The sequence below is a fragment of the Canis lupus genome, chromosome 8, assembly GCF_048164855.1.
Source record: "Canis lupus baileyi chromosome 8, mCanLup2.hap1, whole genome shotgun sequence".
NCBI lineage: Eukaryota > Metazoa > Chordata > Mammalia > Carnivora > Canidae > Canis > Canis lupus.
Genome location: NC_132845.1, coordinates 58,126,192 through 58,149,861, shown reverse-complemented (window position 1 = coordinate 58,149,861; position 23,670 = coordinate 58,126,192). Strand labels below are relative to the sequence as shown.

Genomic DNA, 23,670 nt, shown 5'->3' with positions numbered 1-23,670 from the left:
TGGCGGACGCCTTAGCCAGTGAATGCGGAGTTCATTCATTCATTCATTCATTCATCCCTCTTCAGTTTCTCCTGTCTTCAGCAAACATTCACCTCCATCCGCATTGTGCCAGGCCATGGGTGGGTACCTGGGGCCAGGGCAGGGAGGGGCTGGGCAGAAAGAGCAGCCAAGTGACAGCAGTGCAGCTTGAGTGGGGAGGGAGCTGCCTGTGAGGAGAGTCACGCAGGCCCTTGGGCTCATTGCAATGACAACTGTCATTGAGGTTTATTGAGGGCCTACTCTGTGCGCCGGGCCCCACAGGGCTTTACACAAATGAGTTTACCCTTTACCATCCCTCGGAGGACCTGCTTTCATCCCTTTTACAGATGATGATGATGGATGACCCTGAGGATCCAGAAGGTGAAGGCACATGTTCCTTGCATGTGTCGGAGCGAAGACTGGTGCCCAGGGATTCTGCATCCAGAGTCTGTCCTCAAAATCACTGCCCAGTCTAGGATTGGCTTGAGGCCACCCTGTGCCCACACTGGGGTTAATGTGATATGGAAGCGAAGGATTTTCATCAGGAAGAAAAGGATTCTAGGCAAGTTTTCACAAAGTCCAACTGACATCCATTGAGGAGAGACTCAGATGAGCCCACAAGGTAACTCTTGTCAACAGTCACATTTATGACCTTGACAAATTTGATGAATGTGCGACTTTCAACCTCTGTTGCTTCCCGTATTGTCACCTTTCATATTTTGAGAACTAATATTACAACCAAGGTTTGACCAGTTTCCCCAGCAATGCTGATTCAACCCATTCATTGTGAAGTAGGTATTGAGCACCTACTGTGTGCAGAGCATGCTTCTAAAGATGCTGGAGACACAATGATACACCCACTGTGAAAAGCAATTATTCTAGGCTCCAAGGACACAGCAGTGAGCAAAATCGACCCAGTCCCTGCTCCTATGGAGTGGGAGACTTATAGGCGAGGCAGATTTTAATCCAAGAATCACACAAGGAAGTGTAAGTGACAACCAGCACTACGTGCTGTAAAAGAGAGGGACGTGGTGGCCTGAGAGTGTGTCCTGGGGAGACTGGTGGGGTGGTGGGAGCAGGACAGCCTTCCCCAGGGAAGTGACATGGGAGCTGAGCTCTGCAGGAAGAGTAGTCAGTAACCAGGTGAAGGGGCAGAGCATATTCTAGATAGAGGACTTGCTGCTGCAAAGGTCCTGGGTCGGTGGGTCTGTGGAACTGAAGGCCTCACAGAGAGGAATGAGTTTTGTGATGAGGCTGGAATGGTGAGCAAAGGTCAGACCCTTGATGGTGGTGGCGGGAATTTTGTTCTTTACCCTGAGAGCAGGGGAAGGTCAGCAGAGCATTATCAGTTAGCTTTGGCTGTGTAACAAACTATCCCCAAACGTAATAATTTTAAGCAACTACATCTTATTTAGCTGGGGCTGGCCTGTAGGGCAAAAATTTGTTCTGGGCTCAGTTGGTGGCTCCTCTGGTCTGAGTCAGGCCCGGCTAATCGTAGGTGGACTTGTTCAAGCGTCTGTGCTCAGCTGGTGGGTCATGTGGGGCTGGCTGGTTTATGATGGCCTCGGTAAGGATGGCGGGGGTGGTTGCTGGAGACTCTCCTCAGGTGACAGGGTAGCCCAGGCCTGGTGATAGGATGGTTGGAGAGTGTAAAGTGTGTGAACAAAAGCCACAGGCCTCCTAGGGCCTAGATCCAAAAGTGCAGAGCATCACTTCCTGTTGGTCAGAGCAAATCACGAGATCAGCCCAGGTTGAGGGGATGAAAAAGTAGACTCTTCCTCTCCATGCAAGGAGTTGCTAAACATTAGGGTCATTTTTGCCCACTACCATGAAGATTTTAGGTAAAAGAGTGATTCTTTTTAGAGGTTTAAAAAGATCCCTTTAGCTTCTGAGGGGAGAATGGATGGGAGGCAGTACTTACCTAATATCTGTTCCTTCCGCCATTATTAGTAACAGAAAGCCAGTTTTTATTCCTACACATTGCTTCCTAGAATAAAGACTGGACTTCCTCAGCTCCATGTAGCTGTGTTGTATGAGACTTTTGGGGAGTCTCCTCACAAAAGAAGGTCAAGCCTTTCTTCTCTCCTTCTTCCCCCTGCTCTCCTTGATGTGTTGAATGGAGATGTATTGGTGGAGTTTGGGCAGCCACATTGGACCATGAGGATGCAGACTTCATCCTATGGAGGGTGGAATGGAGATCCAGAGGAGCTGGGGTCCTGATCACTCTTTGGAGACACTGTACCAGTTTGGACCGCCGGCCCCACATGGCCACTAATGGCTCACAGCTTTCCCTTCTCTGGAGAGTTGCCTGTTTGGACTGGAGCTGTTCCACCCAGGAGGTTATGTTTGGTGAGGGTGTGGAGGTACAAAGGGCCTGCCTCCCTTTGGCTGATGGTAGGACCTACTCCAAGCTTCAGTAGATGCTCCAGAGCCCCCCACGGGGTCTGTCTGAGGCCAATCTCCAGCCCCATCCTGTGTCTCTTACTGTGCTTCTCCTTGAAACACCCTTTCCATAAACCTTACAAGAACCCCCATCTCAGGCTCTGTTTCTAGACACCCTGCTCTGCTCTCTCCCCACAATGAGCCACAGACTAAGAGTCTGGCTTACCCACCAGGCTCCTGGCTCAGAATGAACCTTAATCACTAGACTCAATTCATTTCGCTCACAGTTTTGCAGTGGACAGGGGAGGAGAGGTCCAGTGCTTGACTCCAACAGGGCAGGCCCCATGGTGTGAAAAACTCAAGAAAAATAAACTTCTTCCAGGCTGGGCCGGGAGATGGAGGCCAAGGGAGTGCTCAGGAAGGGAGGCTTCAGATCTGGTCAGTGTGTGAGGCCCACCAGCCGAGCGAGGCCCTCCCCTTCCCGCCTCCCTGCTCCAGGACTGTTTGAAGTCTGTGAGTTGCCTGGGCTGCTGGATGGACAGCATTTGTAAGCAACTCTCTCCCCGGCCCAGTTAATAATTCAGGAGCCAGCGCCTGCAGCCAACCCATCATTCCAACCCCGCTGCACCCTGAACGCCAAGCTAGTGGACAGGAAAGAAAAAATCACCATACCCACTTGAAAAATGGTCCTTGCTTCAAGTGCTTGCTGTGTCCCCCGTGCTGGGGTGGGAGAGAGCTGAGTTGAGACATAGCTGCTGGGCAGACAGTGAGAGAAGGCTGGAGCTGTGCCGAGGGTGCAGGCGTGCACATGGAACGGTGTTTAATTTTTGAATCCTGAGCCACATTTGTTTTCGGACAGTGGGATGTAGTTGCTAGAGTGCAGACCTTGGAGGACCCAGCTTTCTTCTTCTGATTCAGCTGTTTATCCTTCACTCACTGTCTCTACCATTCATTCATTCATTCATTCATTTTGCAACCATTGTTGCCACTGATGAGCAAGGGGCATTGATGATAAAGGAAGAGTAAGGGAGTGACACCTGTCAGGGAGGCAGACACATACAATGAGAGCTGCCATGCTTAAGGGGCTCGAAGCACAGCTGGCTGGGGGCTCTGCATGTGGGGGAGGCCTGTCGCCTGGGTATGCCATGGCCCTAAATGCCCAAAGCAAGGAGGGCAAGGTAGAGCAATTAATGGTTAAGATCATGGACTCTGGGGCTAGACTGCCTGGGTTCAAATCCCAGCCCCACCACACATGTACACAGAATTGGCCTCTGTGTGCCTCAGTTTCCCCATGTATAAAACTGAGTTAATAATGGGAGACTGAGACAAACTACTCCTTATTGTTAAGACAATGAATAGAGACTGAGAGCAAAATGAAAAACCCAAACCCTGACAAAGACAAAGTGCTGACAACTGTAAGTAAAGCTACTTTCAGAAAGTGACTTGGCAGGTTCTTACAATGTGGTACGCACTTACGTACCAGCCAGCAGTCCCACCTGTGGGTATTCACCCAAATGAAATGCTAAACTTATGTTCATACAGAAACCTGTACGTTAATGTTTATTACTCGCTTCGTAACCTCCTCGATTGGGAAACAACCCAAATGCCTCTCAACCAGAGAACTGATGGACTGTGGAACATTATTCAGCACTAAACAGACAATGTGGCTGTTTAAATGGCTAAGTGAAGGTGGCAGGCTTATAAGGCTCCTATGTACTGTGTGATTCCACGTGTGTGACATTCTGGAAAACCATATGGACAGGAAACTAGTCAGCAGTGCTGGGGTGGGAGGAACTGGCCAAAAGGGGCAAGAGGGAGATTTTGGGGGTGTGATGAAACTTATTTGGTATTCAGGGTGTGGTGGCAGATGCCTGACCATCATGTGCATGCTTGTCAAAAATCATAGAACCGTATGCAAAAAAGGGTAAATTTACTGCGTGTGAATTCCAACAGGTTTGAGGTGGTATATATCGAGGTTTTGAAGGAAGTAGCAGGAGTCCAGGAAGGGAAATGTATTTAGGTCAGTTTGTTGAAGATCCTTGAATACTGTGTCAGACCCTTTGGACAGTAGGAGGATTCATAAGTTTTTAAGCAGTTAAGGAATATAGGTAGATTTTTGTGTCAGAAAGATCTCTGCGTTCTCTGTTCAGGAGCAGAAGCCTTTGAGTGTGTGGTCCTGCAACTACCTTCAGAAATGTTCATTGACTCCTCCCTCTTTTTGAAAAGAATTAGAATTAGTGACTAATATTGAAAAATCAGGAGATTTTACATAGAATTCTGGATTTCTGGCTTGTGTTTAGACAGGGTGCATGTTCTCCAGTGTGCCAGAGCTCCATACCTATGTCAGTTTTAGGCTCCAGGGGGCTAAAGGGCATTTGAGGGGGAATAGAGCAAGGGCAACGGTGCTTCCCAGCCCTGGCTACACATTATCATCACCTGGGGAGCTTTAAACACTTCTGATGCCCGGGCATCTGTATCTTGTAATTGTTCCCAAGGTGGTCCTGCTGTGCAGCTGGGGCTGGGAACCACTGGTCTGGGGGGCAGGGAAGAGGACAGCCTGGATTAGGGGGTCAGCAGTGGGGGAGGGGAGATGCTAGGGACTGATGGGACCAGGGGCTGAGGCAGGGGCAGGCTCCATTGTGACAAGGGTCCCTGCTTGAACAATGGAGGGGGATGATGCCGTTTGCTGAGAAGGGAGGCAGGAGGCAGCGGTCAGGGGAAGGTGGTGAGCTCGTTTTGGCCACGCTATGTCCAAGGAGTCTGTGGCCTCCAGGCTGAGGGCTCCAGTGTGCAGTGCTCAGCTTTGCTGTCCCTACAGCTTTGCCTCTGTGCACCCTCTGCCCACCTCTGAGAAAGGAGAGCAGGGCAGCGATGGGGATGTGAGGAGGTGAGGCAGCCCCAGAGCCTGCCGGGAGCTTCTCTGGTCTGCCTAGGTCATGAGTGCTCTGCTCCTGCTGAACGACTTGGCCTAGACGAGGAGGACACGTGGTGCTCTCCAACCGAGAGAGCTGGGTTGATGGCTGAAACCTATCGAACCATCTGCCGATCCATCCTGACTCCTAAGCAGATGCTATGGTTCTATTGCTTTTTGTGTTTGTTTTGTTTTGTTTTGTTTTTTGGTTTTTTTGTTTTGGTCAATACATTGTCCATGTTAGCAGTCCTGATCCTTGTGTGCCTGTGAGTGAAGCAAGGCAGAAACTGCCATGCCCATTTTATAAACGAGGAAAGGGAAGGGTCTAAACATTTAGTACGGCATAGAAGATACTTAATATACATTTTCACATAACCATCCTACCTATGCATGAAATAGGGGTTATTGTTCCCATATTCTAGGTGAGGAAACCAAGCTCATAAATGTTAAGCATTTTGCCCCAGATCACCAGCTGGAAGGTAGCAAAGCTGGCAGCTAAGCCCTCCTCTCAACATAGTTCTTTGGTGTGTTTGCAATTCGCTGCTGACTCGGCCGGGAACACACACACATACACACACTCAGCCTCTCCAGACACCTTTTATTGTCTTTGGTGCCCCCTCTGCTTTCTTTCTGGAACCTAGTGGACGTTTTTGTTGACTGTTCTGACTTCCAGTCCTCAGTGGACACCCTCACTCCCCAGGGTCTGTGTGGTCAGCCCCCAGGGAAGGGTTTCATTGTCCTGAGAAAGGGCAGACAGAGGCCTCAGTCTTCCCACCCAACTAGGACACGTTCGCTAAATGGTCCAGAGCTGACTCATCCCGGCCATTCTTGGCTGGGTTGGTTTCTGTCACCATTTAGGATTGATCATGGCATTGTCTTGCCATAGGAAGCACTGTCCAACCGTCTCCACAAAGACGATCTCTGGCCTCCCTTCTTGTCTCTTCCTCCTCTGAGATGCACATAGAGATAGATAAGGGGCACTGGGGAGCGTTTGCTTCTGGGAAGTTTCTGGGCTGAAGCTACCTGGAAACACTGCTCAAAATGAAAGGGAAAAGCTCTCTTGGAGGATGCTCTTCAGGGATGGGGTTCCCGGAACACAGCCGTCATGAGTGTCCTCTCCGAATGCTGCTGGCTCTTGTGGGCAGCACATCTGACCGAGCTTGACAGGGATCCAGCAACCCCAAGGCTGCGGTTCCCCGCGGTTGGTGCTTCCTTCAGCTGGCTCTCGACACGGACAGTTCCGGCTGTGGCTGGTGCTTGCTTCTTCGGAGCTGATCACGGTTGCTATTGGTTATAGATGGTGTTCATCGCTTAGCATGGTTTCTTCATGGGAGTTTCTAACTTCAGATGGTTCTAAATAGAGTTGGTTTGCTGCTGATCACAATTGTCCCCACCAATGAGTTTTGGCACCGGTGGTCCCACCTCGATGTTTCTCAATACAGATGGTTTTGTCATTGATGGTTTCTGTCAGGGATGGTTGGTCACTGGGGCTCACAATGGTATGGCCAAGGGAGGTTGATGCACGTAGGCCTAGCATCGATGGCTCTTCATACAGATGTCCTCAACAGTGCTTCTCAGTAGAGATGGTCTCACCGTCGATTGCTGATTGTCAGTGTGGATGGTGCTCATCATCAATAGTTCTCGCTACACGGGACCCTGCTACAAATGAGGCTTCTCCATGGTTCCGAACTGTCAGTGTATACTTTTTTAAAGGCATTTGTATTGGCAATAACCACTCTGGGTGAAGTCTAGGTTGGCTGGGTCCTCACGTCTGTATTTTTCAAGAACCTGGTGGCCAGTGGGCCTGCTCATAAAGGCATACACATCTGGGCAGGCTGCTCCCCCTTGGCAACCTGGTCGCCAGCTTTGACCTTGCCCCCAGCCTTGTCCTCCTGAGGACTGGTGTTACTTTGCACACCACTTTGCACATTGCCGTCCACTGGGATGTTCTGGCAGCTGCTGGCCTGGCTGGTGGGAAGGCTGCTGACGGAGCTGAGCAGCCCACTACTCACCCGGTAGTTTAGGGCACTGCTGCCCAGGCTGATGAAGCTCATGCTGGTCAGGCTGCTGTCCCTGCTGCTGGGCAGGCTGGTCTCACTTTTCCCCTCCAGTCTGCTTGACGCTGTGGGCTTGGCTGGCTAGCCGGTTCCCTATCTGGCTGGGCGAGTAAACAGCGCACAGCTGGCTGGTCAGGGCGCTGCCGGCCTGGGTGAGGAGCCTTCTCTGCAACCTCAAGATTGGAGTGCTGCCCAACAGGCTGACCTCACTGTTCTCCTCATCCCCTGCATATCCGCTGCTCAACAGGCTGATGTCACTGTCACTGCATTTCCCCAAGCTGGACTGTTGCAGGCTCAGCAAGCCGCTCTCACTGCTCCATGGGTTTCTTAGGCTACCCCCTGAAACTCTCAGGGGCTTCTGAGTTGCTCCTGTGTCATGGTGTGGCCAAGTGGGTGGCTGGGACTCTACGCTGGGGGGCAAGAGGCTTGGAGCTTGGCCCTGAGCATTCCAGGCAGCAGACTCCCCGTTTCTACCCTGGAGGAAGGTGGGGGGCAACTGATCTGGTTTATCCAGGGGGAGGAGGCCCTGGGAGGCCTGTGAGTGGTGTGTCTGGCTTATCTGGGGAGAGGAGGCTCAATTTATAGGGTGGCCTTTCAAAGGGGAGTGTTCTGATTGGCTGGCCCGGTTCCCATGGTGATGGGTTTATGAGGCGGGGTGGGGTGGGAGGGAGAACAATGCTGACCTGGCACCAGTTACAACAGTGGCTGGGGCTGGAGGTGGGCAGGAAGGGGCTTAGGGCCAGAGAGTGTGGCGAGAACCACCTTGCTGGGGACACTGCATGCAAGGCCTATGACCTCGGCTTTGTCATGTCAGGAGGCCTGGGTGTGCATCCCAGCTGAGCCCCTTCTGAGCTGTATTTCTTTAGGATGCCACTTCTTCCGAGCCTCTTGTTCCATGCTGAGAACTTTGGGAGGACAGAGAGAATATGACAGTCAGGAGTTTATCCTATACTCTGTGCCAGACCTCCAAGGCCCCGGCTTGTCTGGCTCCTCTCTCTCAGCCTGGTCCCACATCACACCCTACTCCTTCCTCACCTCAATGGGGGTCACACTGGCTGTTTTCTTATTCTGAGCTCTGGCTGGCTATAGGGCCTTTGCACTGGCTATTCCTACCACCTGGAATGCTCTTCCCTCAGCCCCTTGGCCTTCAAGCTTCACCTCAAGTGTCCCCCAGGAAGTTTCCCTGGCCTCTACAACAAGGTCCCTCTATAATTTTTTTGTGTCACTTCCTAATTTATGTGCCTCGTGGCATCAAACACAGTTTGCAAGTCTTTTTATGTGTCGGTTACATCCTGCCAGTTCCCTCTGCTAGATATCTTAGTGAGGGCAAAGATTTTGATCTCTTATTGTCTGCTGTGACTCCGATGCCCAGCATACTGCCTGACACATAGTAGATGCTCATTAGACATTTGCTGAATGGATGAATGAATGAACTGCTCTGGGGTGTGCATCCCAACCACCTAGGGAACTTTTAAAAAACACGTTTGGATTTTCTAGGACCATGGTTCTCTACCCTGGCTCTACATCAGGATGGTCCACAAATGCCTGAATCCCACTTACAGAGGTTCTGAGTTAATTGATCTGGGTGAGGCTTTGCACCAGAATTTTAAAATGCTCTCTAGGTGATTCCAATGTGCAGCCAGCACGGAGCACTACCGTGCCAGGAGGCTAGGTTCTGCCTGGTGTGCTTCTCGTTGGTGATTCTGTGTGCTACTCTGGCTAAGTAGCATTGTAGATGAGAACACCTGACAGGGTACTTATTAGTAGATGCTGAATAGATTTCTGCTGAATTACTGGATGAGTCAAAATAAAATTCATTGTCCCCTAAAGGGTTCATAGTTGGGTTTTAAGGGCTTGGGGAATTCATTGAAATTGTAAGCAGAATTTGTGATGAGCTACATATATGCTTTCCCACCAGGAAGGAGTCACAGCTTTTGTCAGATTCTTAAGGGTAGCCATGATCCGCAAAAGAGCAAGAAGCATAACAACTGAACTGTTGTCTTAGCATTTGGGAGACAGCTGGCCCTGGTGCTTAGCCTGACTGTATAGGTCTAGAGAGGGCTGGCTGGCTCTGTTTGGGATGCAGTGTGTGGGGAGGAGGAAGGCCCTCCTTGGAGAGTGTGCCACTCAGCCCCTTGGCAGTCATCAGTGCGTCTGTGTTAATTATCACTGTCGTCTTTATTATGAATTCCTTTCCTGTTGCCTGGGGCCATTCAGCTTCCCTCTGCTGTACACGGAGGCATCTCTTTTGCTGTGGAAATCCTGATCCTTCTGGGAGATATGAGGGGCTTCTCATAGCTGCTAGGGGTCAGAAGGGAAGGGACAGACATGGTGGCTTAGCAGTGATGCCAGAGGAGGTAGTGTGGTGGGACTGAACTGTTGTGAGAAGCAGGGACCAGGTCTAGCTTTAGGGGGCTGGCAGGAGAGAGGCAGGGTTGGGCACCAGGCACGTAGGCTGAGGCTCAGGACTGGCTCTGCCCCTACATGAATACAAAGCAGGGCAGGTGCCCCAGTGCTGGGAATTAATGGGGAGTATACTGTGACTCACTCCTGTCCCCATCCCACCTACCCCAGTCACAGTGCACAGTGGGCCAGGGGAGTGGAGTGAACACCTGGGGGTTTGTGCCGAGACCAGAACCCCACCCCTACTCTCTGGCTTATGTAACACCAGAGTCAGTAGTAGCCCATGGATATGGCCGGACTGTGTCAATAGCTGTGGCTTGGACCCTGAACTTTATGGTCAACTAATATTCGATAAAGGAGGAAAGACTATCCATTGGAAGAAAGACAGTCTCTTCAATAAATGGTGCTGGGAAAATTGGACATCCACATGCAGAAGAATGAAACTAGACCACTCCCTTGCACCATACACAAAGATAAACTCAAAATGGATGAAAGATCTAAAGGTGAGACAAGATTCCATCAAAATCCTAGAGGAGAACACAGGCAACACCCTTTTTGAACTCGGCCATAGTAACTTCTTGCAAGATACATCCACGAAGGCAAAAGAAACAAAAGCAAAAATGAACTATTGGGACTTCATCAAGATAAGAAGCTTTTGCACAGCAAAGGATACAGTCAACAAAACTCAAAGACAACCTACAGAATGGGAGAAGATATTTGCAAATGACATATCAGATAAAGGGCTAGTTTCCAAGATCTATAAAGAACTTATTAAACTCAACACCAAAGAAACAAACAATCCAGTCATGAAATGGGCAGAAGACATGAAGAGAAATCTCACAGAGGAAGACATAGACATGGCCAACATGCATATGAGAAAATGCTCTGCATCACTTGCCATCAGGGAAATACAAATCAAAACCACAATGAGATACCACCTCACACCAGTGAGAATGGGGAAAATTAACAAGGCAGGAAACCACAAATGTTGGAGAGGATGCGGAGAAAAGGGAACCCTCTTACACTGTTGGTGGGAATGTGAACTGGTGCAGCCACTCTGGAAAACTGTGTGGAGGTTCCTCAAGCAGTTAAAAATAGACCTGCCCTACGACCCAGCAATTGCACTGTTGGGGATTTACCCCAAAGATACAGATGCAATGAAACGCCGGGACACCTGCACCCCGATGTTTATAGCAGCAATGGCCACAATAGCCAAACTGTGGAAGGAGCCTCGGTGTCCATCGAAAGATGAATGGATAAAGAAGATGTGGTTTATGTATACAATGGAATATTCCTCAGCTATTAGAAATGACAAATACCCACCATTTGCTTCAACGTGGATGGAACTGGAGGGTATTATGCTGAGTGAAGTAAGTCAGTCGGAGAAGCACAAACATTATATGTTCTCATTCATTTGGGGAATATAAATAATAGTGAAAGGGAATATAAGGGAAGGGAGAAGAAATGTGTGGGAAATATCAGAAAGGGAGACAGAACGTAAAGACTGCTAACTCTGGGAAACGAACTAGGGGTGGTAGAAGGGGAGGAGGGTGGAGGGTGGGAGTGAATGGGTGACGGCACTGGGGGTTATTCTGTATGTTAGTAAATTGAACACCAATAAAAAATAAATTAAAAAAAATAGCTGTGGCTTGACCCAACACTCTCCTTCTGGAAGTCTCTCTTGGTTGCTTGTGAAGTCTTGGGAAGGCATATTAGGTGAGCTTTTCATTCTTGGGTCCAGTCCTCTCATTCCTATGTACACCTGAAGCCACCTGAGGGCGGTGCCCTTGTCCCTGTCCAGGCTAGGGGTCAGACCAGAGCTGACCTGCCGAGACGCTGTTTCAAGATACCCTCAGGGAGCAAGTGCTTGAGGGCCAAACAGAGCAGCACCCTTCTAAGTGCATGGTCCCAGAGCCTCAACACTCCCATGTCAGGGGAGAAGTGGGTTGGAGGGTGCTTCTCCACAAGGCCCTTTCTCTTTCTGTGGGCCAGGTATCAGCTACCTCTCTGATTTCCAGTCTTTCTTGCTGTTTGCCCCACCTCGAAACCTCTCCTGTGCCCACACACACATTCCAACCTCTTTCTCCAAATTCCCTTTCCCTCAAGACTTTCAGATACTTCATACAGATGATGGACCCACAGGACCTCAGCCTGCATCCCGGGCAAGGCTCAGACAGGAAACCTGGTGACAGACCCCGTGATCTGTACATTCTGGAGACTGGCCCTTTCCTGATATGACAGACAATGCTCTGTGTTCAGCAAACCATCCCATTTCTCCTAGGCCTGTAGAAACACATGTCACCCTTCTAGGCCTGAGATAGAAACACCTCATGTACATCTGCCTCTCTCTCCCCTTTCTTCTTCTTTCTTCTTCTTCTTCTTCTTCTTCTTCTTCTTCTTCTTCTTCTTCTTCTTCTTCTTCTTCTTCTTCTTCTTCTTTTTTTATTTATTCATGAGAGAAAGAGAGAGAGAGAGAGAGAGAGAGAGAGAGACAGGCAGAAGGAGAAGCAGGCTCCATGCAGGGAACCTGACATGGGACTTGATCCCGGGTGTCCAGGATCATGCCCTGGGCCAAAGGCAATGCCAAACTGCTGAGCCACCCGGGCTGCCCTCTCTTCCCTTTCTGCAGGGCCCTGGGAAGCCAAGCACCGAACATGGCGGGGCCTCCCAATGGCTGGAGCCTGAGTCCCCGAGTAGCTGTGTACATAGAGAACCCCTGCGCCCCACCAAATGTATTTGTAATGTCAGTGGGCAAGAAGAGATGTCTGTGCTAAGCCACCAAGATGGGGGATTTGTTACCACAGCAGAGTGAGCTTTACACACCTATGTGCCACGTGCTCAGACACTGCCAATGCATTTCATTGGACTGAGCTTTATTTCTGAAGGTGTCTGCCGGGGCTTCTGGGCTGCCTTCCTGCCCCAGCGTCTACCCTCAGCATCTCAGCATCCGTGTGCCCTGATGGGGATGAGAAAGAGCTTCAGTAGCCCAGAAATGCAACCCCCTTTATATTTATCCCTAATATTCCAGCAGAAGCCCTGGCTAAGTCAGGCATTAGTTCTCTGAGTATGACACACTGGGATGACTTCTAACTCAGATGTTTTTCTGATTTTCATTCATTCATTCAACAAATATTTCCTGACATCCTGTTTCTCCTTCCCTTCCACCAATACTTACTGAGTGCCTGCTCTGTGTCAGGCAGTGGGTGAGGCTCTGACCTCAGAGATGGGTAGACAGATGTAAACAAGTATCTGTTGTGTGATCATAAATGTGAGAAGGCAAGTAGAGCAGGGGCACAAGGACAGAGATTGAGGCTGTGTGTGTACATGTGTGTGATGTATGTGTCTTTATGTGCCTGTGACCATCCCGGGCCACTGTCCCTCAGGCAGAGCCAGCTGGCCCCAGGAGAAGAGGTCATAGAGGCAGCCATGGGGAGGCTGGGATCTGTGGCTCCAGTGAGTTGGAAGACAGTGGAGACTTTTCAGCATTGATAGGTGAACTGGAGTTTGAACAGGCTGCTGTGGTGGTGGTGGGGTAGTTGGGACAGGCATGGTGCGTCTGAGAGCTAGTCAGGCTATAGCACAGGAGTCCCAGGAACAACAGGAAGGGCCCAGACCAGAGCGGTAGGAGAGCTGGGCAGCAGTGCTGGGATCTGGGGTGTATTTGAAAGGCAAGTATCAGGGCTCATTGAGGGACGGGATGTGGGGGTTAGAGGAAAAGCAGGGTCAAGGCCAGGTGTGGAGTCCAGGAGCCTCTGGATTATGGGGCAAGATGGTCTTCTAGAAACAGCTCAGCTTCCTTCTGAAGCACATGGAGTGATGTGTAGCTTGGTAATGACCCAGACAGGGGCAGAGCCTAGTGACTTAGAAGTCAGATGAACATGAGCTTGAGTCTCAGCTTCCCCACTTTAGAGTCATGCTTAAAGATGTCCCAAATGAATGGTGAAGGTTACATCCTCCACAAACATGAACTGCGAGGAAATAAATGCAAAGTGCCCTGTGAGACCCTCCAGAGACAGCCAGGAAGAAGTCTCTCCCTGGTAGACCCCACAGTCCAAGTGTGGGTTGGGGCCACAGGCCCCTGGGGCAGGAAGTGGATGGGAGGGTAGCCTGGACAGGGCTCTGTGAATAGCAGAACATCCCTCTCCATCTTGGGGCTCTGGCATCCTGCAGATCACATCCCGTGTCCTCCATCTGCGGCATCCTGTGGCCAACCTAACCTCTCTGAACCCCAGCTTCCTGGCCTTGGAAATGGAGCAACACTGGTTAAAGCACTCCCCGGAGGGACGCTCTGAGGACAGGAAGCACCTGGACAGGGTCTGCCCAGAGCTTCCAGCACACATCGCTGCTGCCCAGCACTCATGGAACCTTCTACTTCAAGATGGAATATAGGTGTTGTTGTGAAAAAATACATAAATGCATACACAAGTATATATAAACACATATATGAATATATATGTAAGTACGGATGTATATGTGTGCAAATACATTCACAGTATATGTGTTTATATATGAATACATAGGAATATGTGTAGATGAATTTATAATATATATCTGTATGTATATATACATAGGTAAGTATAGCCACATGAAGACACATCTAAGTGTAGTAAATGTGCACACTTTTGAAACCACAAAACCCTCTGGCCCTCAGCATCACCCTCCAGGAGCATCCACTCTCCCCTGAGGTTCTTCACGCAGAGGGCTCTTATCCCAGAGCCTCCCCTGTGATCCTCTGATAGATGCCTTGTTCTCTTTCCAGGAGCCCCCATCATCTGGCTCCATGTGGATGAAGACCTGCATTTATTGCCTTTACAGTCATGTGCTCCCTGGACAGTGAGATGAGTGCTCCACCAAGAGACAGAGTCAGCGCAGGCAGGTAAGCACAGGGACCTCCCTGGACCAGTGCTAGGGCCGTAGAAGGACCACAGAGGGAGGACATGTTGCACATTGGGCACTGAGCTGGATGTTGGCATGCATGGTCTCATTTCACCTCACTCCATTCTCCATCTGCCCCAAAGCCCAGCTCCCGACTATATGACTTGGCTGCTGGGCAGTGCTTGTCATGGGGAGAGGGGGAGGCATTTCTGGGGGCCTGACATGGTGGGCATCTCCCTACTCAGGTGCAACTTGGCCCTTGAACGGTGGATTCCCGATGGCAGGATCTTGGACTTTTCTACTTTCTCTGGAGAGCAAGACAGGGAGAGCCAGCTTAACCATGGCCTGGAGAGGTGATCTGCCAGGAAGAAAGGTAATTCTTCCTCTGGGTGGGTCACATGATTGATTCCCCCCTCCCCAAGCTGTTAAAATTATTTAAGACATACAAAAATGAAAAGGGAAGAATAGGATGAAAACATCCTTGTCATCCTTGTGCTCATCACTCAAGAAAGAAGACAATACTGATAAACTCCAAACCCATTTACTGCTCCCCATGGCATTTCTCTGTGGCAATCCAGAATCTCATGCTCACCATTGAACTTGGTGTGCACTGAAAAGGATGTACCCCTGAACCAACATGGAATTGTTCTACATGCTATCAATCTTGATATAAATGGCATTCTTTAGGTACGCTTCAACAATTTATTTATTTTATTTTTTTTAAATTTTTTAAATTTATTTATGATAGTCACAGAGAGAGAGAGAGAGAGAGAGAGAGAGAGAGAGAGAGGCAGAGACACAGGCAGAGGGAGAAGCAGGCTCCATGCACCGGGAGTCTGATGTGGGATTTGATCCCGGGTCTCCAGGATCGCGCCCTGGGCCAAAGGCAGGCGCCAAACCGCTGCGCCACCCAGGGATCCCTACAATTTATGTTCAATATTGTGTGTGATTCATCTGTGCTACCTGCGTGGCTTAAGTTCATTTTCACTACCATAGAGTATCCTATTGATGAGTGTCATAATTCATCCATTCTAACTGTTGAACATTTAGGTCATTTCCCCCTTTTCCCTCACAATAAGCGTGCCTCTGTGTGTGTCTCTCACATGATATTTCCCTTACGGATTTCTGAGAAGTCTCCTCCCAAACAGACTGTGAAAGCTTCAGCTTGTTTTAATTGCACATAATGAATAGAGCAGACACCTCTCCCCAACCCCTGGGCCTCATCGTCTATCTGAATGTTTCTGTGAGGTTCAGCTTAGGGATGGGCCGAACCACTGGGATATCTTCAGCGTGCATTACTTGGTCATAAAACATGGCCATTCAGAATGTTCAGCTTTAGCCGAAGATGAGGTCACAGAGTTGCCCCACATGGGTGGGGTGGGGGGTGGGGGCAGGAAATGGGGGGAGGCTGGGGGCACTGAAAGCCCAGGGCTCTTCACCCAGTTCCTGGGATCTGTGGCAAAAAAATTGTCTTGTGTTCTTGGTGTGAAGGGGGAGAGGCTGCCTAAGGATGAAGAGGGGCACACGCATATTCCCAAGAACAAACGTGAGAACTGTACAGCACCTGAACCGAGCACTCAGTGTCTGAAGCCAGAGGTGGGAGTTCAAATCCAAGATGTGCCGCTTATCAGCTGTGATCCTGGGCAAGTGACCTAACCTTCCTGCCTTGGTTTGAGTTCCCTCCAAAGCAGCCCTAAGGCATGGACTTGGATCCAGTAGTCCATTTGGGAAGTGGTCCCAGGAAGCCCCGTGAAGAGATGGGGCAGCAAGACAGAGAAGGAAGGAAGGAAAGCCAGTGAAGGCGGTGTCATAGAGAAGGTGCCAGTAGGCTTGGGTCTCTGTTTCTGGGTCCATCAGATGCTGCGTGGAGCACATCTCAGGCTCAGCCTGGAGGTTTAGCCATTGGCTCCCTGAGCAAGCCTCTGGGGTGCCTGAGGAAGCCCTGAGGCAGAGAGGGACAGAGGGAGGAGGGTGGCAGACGCAGTGCTTGGATAAGAAGCCGTCACTCAGCACTGTCTGTACCTGAGGCTGACCCCAGAGGGTCAAGAGGACATGGATGGGAGCATGTCTGCCAGAGTTGTCTTGTCTGCAGGGTGATTGTTCCGTAGGTTGTAGTGATGATTCTGCGAGGCAAGTCAGCACTCAGGAAGCACTAAGTATCAGTACTCCTTATGCTCCCTTGTACGCCTCCAAGGTCGTGGTAGGACCTGCTTGGAAATGGAAGCCCAGAGAGATGAGGTAAAATAGGCCCTGGCCACCAGAATCTTGGATAGCAGGGCCACGATTTGGGCCTGAAAGCCTTCTTAGAGGATGCCGTGCCTCATTCTCTGGGGGCTTCAGGCTGCAGGACATGGAGAGGTCAGCACCCCCAGAGCTGGATGCCAGGCGGATGTTTGCCTCGTCAGCCTCAGGTGGCACATAAGTACCGACTGGAGTGGGTCTCAGGAGACCATCAAGGAGACAGCAGGGTCCCCTGCACCAGGTAGGGAGTGGGGGGGGGGGTCCCCTCTCTGGCTAGCAGAGGCCACTGAGCACAGAACACAGTGCAGTAACCAGTCTGTGCGAATCAATGTCTCCATTCAGCACTTTACTGAGAGGGTTTCTGGGATGTGGGACTTTCTGTTTTAAACTCAACAGTACTGAGAAACCTGGGACGAGTTGGCCATCCTAACCTGAAGTCACATATAGTCGAAATGACCCCAGAAAACCTATTTGATCTGTCAGGCCCACAGTTTTGTGAAGAGATTCCTCCTCAGATATTCTCAGGCACGCTCAGGCTCGATAACTGTCTGGAGAGATGTAAGGTGGTGGGAAGTCTGTTCTCAGATGCCCTGGCATGCCAGCCCCCAGGCTCTGAACTACCCACAAGTCCTTGCTGGTGTGGTGGCTCTGGCGAGGGCTCTGTGGTGTGGGCTCTGGGGTCACACAGACATGGATTCCACCCAGGCCCTGTCTCCTACACGCTGTGCCACCTGATCAAGTTATCCAAACCTCCTCAGCCTGGGTTCCTCTTTCATGCAAGAGGGCCAGTAAATGCTCTTGATATTCTTGAGGTCAGGGAGTGTGTGTTCGGACACTGCTGAGTTCCCAGAGCCTGCAAGAGGCTCTTGTGTTCCAGAAAGTTTTGCTGAATGGGTAAAGGTAAAGCATCTAGAGCAGTGATGGATACTTGGAGAGTTCATTATGTTTAATTACTATTCTTATTCTGTTCTGTTAAAAAAACCTCTTTGTCATCAACAGAAGGCAAGGTAGACTTGCTCATATCGGGGGTGAATGAAATGACAGGGCGGGGCAGGGGGCGTTATACCTTAAGCAGGTGCTGTGTCCTAAAGCCAGAGGGATTTGAATGCGTGTTGGGTGGGATTCTGGTTGCTGGAGTGGGGTGTCAGGATGGAGGAAGCTTTGGGGAGCAGCCCAGGCTTATGAAGTCCCAAGTTACAGATAAGGAAACTGAGTCTCAGGGGAGAAGGAGATGTCCTAAGGCCACATGGCTGGCATATAGCAGAGCTGGGATTTGACCCAGTCTTCTGGATCCCAGTCTACTGTGAGAGGCACCCAGGAATTACAGGTTTGCAGGAGAAGCAGTGCCTGAGCCATGAAGCAAGTGGAGGGCAGAGCTTGAGGGAGAGGCCACTTATATCATGGGAGGATGGGTGTAGAAAGTGTGTGTGGCTGCATGCCCAGGGATATAGGGAGTGGCAGATGGCACTGGCACGGAGCCATTGCCTCTGGGCATGCTGGATTCTGGTGCCTCGGTTTCCCTAATGGTAAAGGGAGGCAATGCTGCCAACTGCCTCTCTCCCTGGGCTTTTGGGGTACAGATGGGGAGCCCCCTGAACTCCTGGAGGAGAAAACATCACCTAGTCTGAAGATGGGCCCTGGCTGCCTGCCCTCTGGCTCCCTGGTTCTTCTCAATTAACAGCCCCCCTGCCCAACATTGGGTGGCTCACAGGCAGAGTGCACCAGCAAGGGGTTGGCCCCAAGTTAGCACAGCCGGGGCTGTCCTTGGAAAGGGGCCACCACTGAAGGGCCAGCTTCATTTTCATCAAATTATTCCTCCACGTTCGCAGAAAGGAGGAATTATTGGCAGAAAATGAGGATAGAAAGCCCCGCTAGAGCTGAGCACCTTCTAGGGGCACTGAACACTGAGCACTTGGAAGCATTCCAGCAGATTGGTTCATTTTTAATGGTCGAGGACTATAGTGCATCTGTTAATTCAAACGAGGTGACATAATATCTTTCATTTGGACTTACTACCAGCACGGTGGTGATTCGGCTCCCAGCATTCTCTGGGAAGGATCCTCTGTCATTACTGCCCATTTTCTGTTTCTGGCCAAATTGAAAGTCCGCAGGAAGGGCTGCAGCCTTGGAAAGGAGAGATCAACCGAGAATAGGTCACATCGGGTATTAAGGAATGAAAATGAATTCATTCTTTCCTCCTTGAATAAGCAGCTGTGCTTGCGTCTCTGTGATCCATGAAATAGGCTGTCAGGAAAAGAGGAAATGGGCTGCATTTGAACTTCACCTGCTGATGCTGCCCCGTCGCCCTGGAGACGGGCACTGCAGCCCGGGCAGGGGCAGGGCCGAGGGGCACTCAGCCTTGAGGGGCACCCACCCCATGCCAGATGCCTGGCTTCAGTAGTCCTGGGAGGGGAGCTGCCCGAGTATCCCCAGTTTGTGGATGAGGACAGCAAGGCTCCAAAAGATCCAGAGACTTGCTCCGGGTCACTTAGGCACAGGACCTGGCTTCCGTCTGAGGTGCCCAGCGTTACAGCTGTGAACTTGGCCTGGAGAACCTCGAACCGTCACTCTCCCGTGGTCAGGCTGCTCAGCGTCAGGTGTCAACGGGCCACATGATAGAAATCCCCACTGTTGCTGCCCTGAGGTGAGGGCGACAAGAGGGAATGGACATGATGGGCTTGACACTGGGCTCCCTGTAGAGTGACTGCTCACAAATGTCTTTGTTGTTACAAACTTCTGCTTTTCCATGCGTGAGATAATGGAGTGCAAGAAGGAAGCCCAGAAAGCAAGTGACTTCCCCTAAGACCTAGTGCAAGTGGGTCACGGGACTGGGAGCCCTCCTTGGAGTGATCCAGGAGTCCCTGTTCCTTCTTCTACACTGGGTAGTAGAGAGCTTGGGGTGGGGAGGGGGTTTTGAGATGTTGATAATGGAATTACCCCTTGTCTGCTCTTTGCCTCCCTAAGACCGTTCACCAGCCCTGTGTATTTGACTCGGTTACTTGGTTCATTGTTTGTCTCCCACTCATCCTGGCACTGATGTGAGGGAGAGTTTTGATCAATTTTGCTATTTTGTTCATTATAGATACTTTTGCATTCATTTTTTATTTTTAATAATGTTGCATAAAATACTGGTTATCCTGATTGCTGAGGGTTTTTTTAAATCACTCTCTTAAATTTTTCACTTGAGTTGAGTACCTCACTTGCCTTACTCTAGTCCCAGTTCTGCCCTAGAACAGCACCTGTCACCTACTTAAATTTAGTAAAGATTTGTAGAATGAATGATGCCCTATTATGTATCAAGACATTTCCTGGATCCCCAGGGAAGTCTTCCAAAGGGAATTCAAAGTTCTTTGCATCTGAAGAAAGAAAGCCAGAGTCCCACACTGAGCTGCTTTTACTCAGCTCCATAATCTGGGAGTGACTGAGTATTTCTGCTGGTGGTAAGCTCAAGAGTAAGGGCGTGTCCCTTCCAGGATTTGATTGCGGAACCAGTGAGAACTCAGACCTCTAGGACTGCCTAATGGAAGAATGGAATGCAGGAAACCCATGAGGCTCTGAAAACCAATGTGGAATTTCCTGCTGTCATTAGAGACCACTGCACCTGTCCCTCTCCTGGATGTTTCTTGCAATTAAAAGCCACATCAGGTTGTACTGACAATCATTAGTGTAATGAGACCCGGCTCTGCAGTGCCATGAAGCCCCTTCGCCCAGGTTGAGCACCTAGGCGGAGTCAGTTTGAGGTCTGCTGTGATACCTGATGCTCCATTTTGATGAAGTATCAGATCTTGCCTCTACCTTTGGCTTTATTTCCCTCCAAATCTGAGATTCCATCGAGATGCATTTTTCTAATTAAGGCGGGAGTAAGAAATAACCTCCTATATAATTTAAAATGGTAAAATCATCGATACCTTTTCCAGCCTCAGCTTTAAATCTTAGCTACCAATGACTCCCCTATTAACGGACCTAATTAAATCCATTTTTCAGGACGTCTTTGGCAAATTTCATTTTAGTAAAACTGTAGGAAGTTCAGTCTGATTTGTCTCTGCTCCCCAGAGCTCTCCTGTGAAAATGAGGACAGGGTGGATGCTTGTCTCTTGTGTCTTATACTCACTGGTTCACTTGACAAATATTTACTGAGCATGTGCTATATGCTTTGGCATCGAACTAGGAGAGGACGAGGGAAGAGTGAAATGAAAATAAATTTCCTGTCCCAATGGCCAGAAGGGAATGGGGCCCATTCATAAATTTATTCAACCAACATGTTTTGAGTCTACTAATAGTCTACTAACTGCTAAGTCCTGGTGTTGGGGTGATGGGGTGCTGGAGACAGTTCATACTCAATGTAGTAAATACTCGGGATCCCTGGGTGGCGCAGCGGTTTGGCGCCTGCCTTTGGCCCAGGGCGCGATCCTGGAGACCCGGGATCGAATCCCACGTCGGGCTCCCGGTGCATGGAGCCTGCTTCTCCCTCTGCCTATGTCTCTGCCTCTCTCTCTCTCTCTCTCTCTGTGTGACTATCATAAATAAATAAAGAAAAAAATATTTAAAAAAAAAATGTAGTAAATACTCAATGTGGACAGGCTAAAGCAGAGGGTACTGTGAGAGCTCAGAGGACAGCTCCTAGCTCAGACTGGGAACCTAGAGGTCAGGAAGCTTCCCTGGAGCTGAGCTTTAAGGGATAAGTAGGTGTCAGCCATGTGAAGCAGAGAGAGAGGAAGATGATGCAGATGGGCAAAAGGCTTGGGAGAATACAGGAAGTGTGGAGAACTTTAAGCCATTCATTGTGGTTAGGACACTGCTTCTCAGCTCTGGGTGCATGTTAGAATCATGTGGAGGCTTTGAAAAATACCAATGCCTGCACCTCATCTCTGACCATGTCAATCAGTTTCTGGGGGGTAGGGTCAGGCTTTGGCAACTTTTTTAAAGCTCTTCAGGTGATGGTAGTGTTCAGTCAGGGTTGGGAGTCACTAGGCTAAAGCATGCAAAGCAGTGGGAGGTGAGGCTGGAGAGGTAGGCAGGGGCTAGATCCTGGAGGGAGCTGGAAACCTGTGAAGGGGTTTGAACCTTACTTGTGAGCACTGACATCACTGAAGGGTTGAAGGCAAGGGAAGAAGGAGCTCATATTTGTACTTCAGAAGGAATTACTCTGCCAGCAGTGTAGATGATGGGTGGGGCTGGAATCACTGGAGCCAGAGAAGCTGGTAAAGAGGCTATGACAGTGACCTGAACAGGAGATGATGTGGCCTGGGCCTAGGGGATCATGACCTGGGCATGGAGAAGGGAGATATTCAGGAGGGGTTGGGTTGTGTAGTGACAGGATTGGGTGGTGAAACGTGCACCCTGGGTGAAGGGGGGGAAGCAGTTTAGGATGGCTCCAAGTGACTTGGGTGACTGGGTGGGTAGTTGTGACATTAATCAGGGAGGGGTAAGGAAAGGATGATTTGTGTTCAGGACATTGTGGAGGGATTTGATTGGTAGTTGGAGCTGAGGTCTGACACTTGGAATTGTGCCCTATGTGGACAGAGCAACTGGGAAGTCAACTGTGATTCCTATTGGAAGGTGTCATCCAAGGAGAGTGTGTAACCTCACAATAAGAGAAGAAAGTGAAGAGTGGTGGAGTCTTTAGGAATCTCAACGTTTAGAGGGTAGTTGAAGTTTCGAGGAGCTGAGAAAGAACTTGATGGAGAATGGTGGAGAGGGTGATGTCATGAAGCCAAGAAGAGAGAATTCTAAGAAGAGTGGGGCAACACGTGGAAAGTTGTACTGGGGCCAAATAAAATGGAAGGCAGTTCTATACATTCAAGAAAAAACAGTTTTGATGAGACACTGAGGGTGGAAACCAGACTGGAATGCATTGCAGATTAAATGGCAGAGAGATGAGTATATATACATGCTGATCCGAGACAGAGAAGCAAGAGATCCAGTAGCACCCAGAGGAGATGTTGGATTGAGCAGACACAAGACAGGATTAAGTGTAAGAAGTTTATTTTGGAGGTGATCCCAGGAAACACTAGTAGGGGAGTGAAGAAGTGAGACATAAAAGGTAAGGAAGTCAATAAAGGGTGTGTCCAGTGAACAAGTAATCACTGAGAGAAAATGGAGCTTAATCTCACTGGGTAACTCTGGAAGACGGTACAGAACATGCACTGAATTATTGTCTGAATGGTGAGGGAGCTGGGGTATTTATCCTCCAGTTCTCATCAGTCATTGGTTGAGGGCTGAACCTCATGGGTTGAGGAAGCTTCAGTTCCCAGGCAGGTGGCCTGACAGGTGCATGAGGAGCATGGGCTCTGGCAACCAGATAAAGTTCTTGTGTGAAAAGACAAGGGTGATGGTATTGGACGTTGGATCGACGACTTAATGCCAACAATAAAAACTGAAGGGATATGGGTAGGGTACCAAAGCATCTGCTACTGAGGGATTTCATTTTTTCCAGACTGAAAATAGTTTGTCATGACTGAATGGAAGGAAGAGAGGAAGAGAGGAGATCAGTGATGGAGAGTGGGCCAGGAAGAGATGGAAGGGGTTATGAATACGAATATAAGTGTAGGACTTGGCTGAAATGATAGGAAGTTGTGGTTTATAAGGAGGAGGTTGGAGTTCAAGCTCAAGCTTGAGCACATCATAATCATGGATGTGGATCGCTGAAGCAGATAGAAAGGGAGATCCATTGGACTTTACCTCCAAGGAGGTGAAAATGGAAACTGGTTCATTCACACTGGATGTCAAAGTCCCGAAGGGCTTGGGGATGGAGAGGAAGACTAAATCAGCTGCCAAGTTATT

At 49.7% G+C, this 23,670-nt stretch overlaps 1 protein-coding gene and 1 long non-coding RNA gene across 7 annotated transcripts in view; one reads left to right on the top strand and one right to left on the bottom strand.

Annotated features, from left to right (window-relative positions):
* LOC140638617 (uncharacterized) overlaps positions 1 to 23,670 on the top strand; it is a 75,274-nt gene that overhangs the window by 26,987 nt on the left and 24,617 nt on the right. Inside the window, exons 1-5 of one of the 6 annotated variants that reach the window (XR_012035644.1) lie at positions 13,088 to 13,263; positions 13,942 to 14,160; positions 14,531 to 14,647; positions 14,892 to 15,019; positions 16,138 to 16,242. This is a non-coding gene — a long non-coding RNA (uncharacterized lncRNA). Of the gene's footprint in view, positions 1 to 13,087; positions 13,264 to 13,941; positions 14,161 to 14,530; positions 14,648 to 14,891; positions 15,020 to 16,137; positions 16,290 to 23,670 lie in introns of those variants that run through there. The other 5 variants (XR_012035643.1, XR_012035641.1, XR_012035642.1 and 2 more) reach the window with 5 other exon arrangements.
* C8H16orf82 (chromosome 8 C16orf82 homolog) lies at positions 5,890 to 12,427 on the bottom strand. Its single transcript, XM_072834006.1, has 2 exons — positions 12,421 to 12,427; positions 5,890 to 7,941 (listed from the first exon to the last, which is right to left on the bottom strand). Exons 1-2 carry the CDS (start codon positions 12,425 to 12,427, stop codon positions 7,406 to 7,408), a joined length of 543 nt encoding a protein of 180 aa, XP_072690107.1. The 3' UTR covers positions 5,890 to 7,405.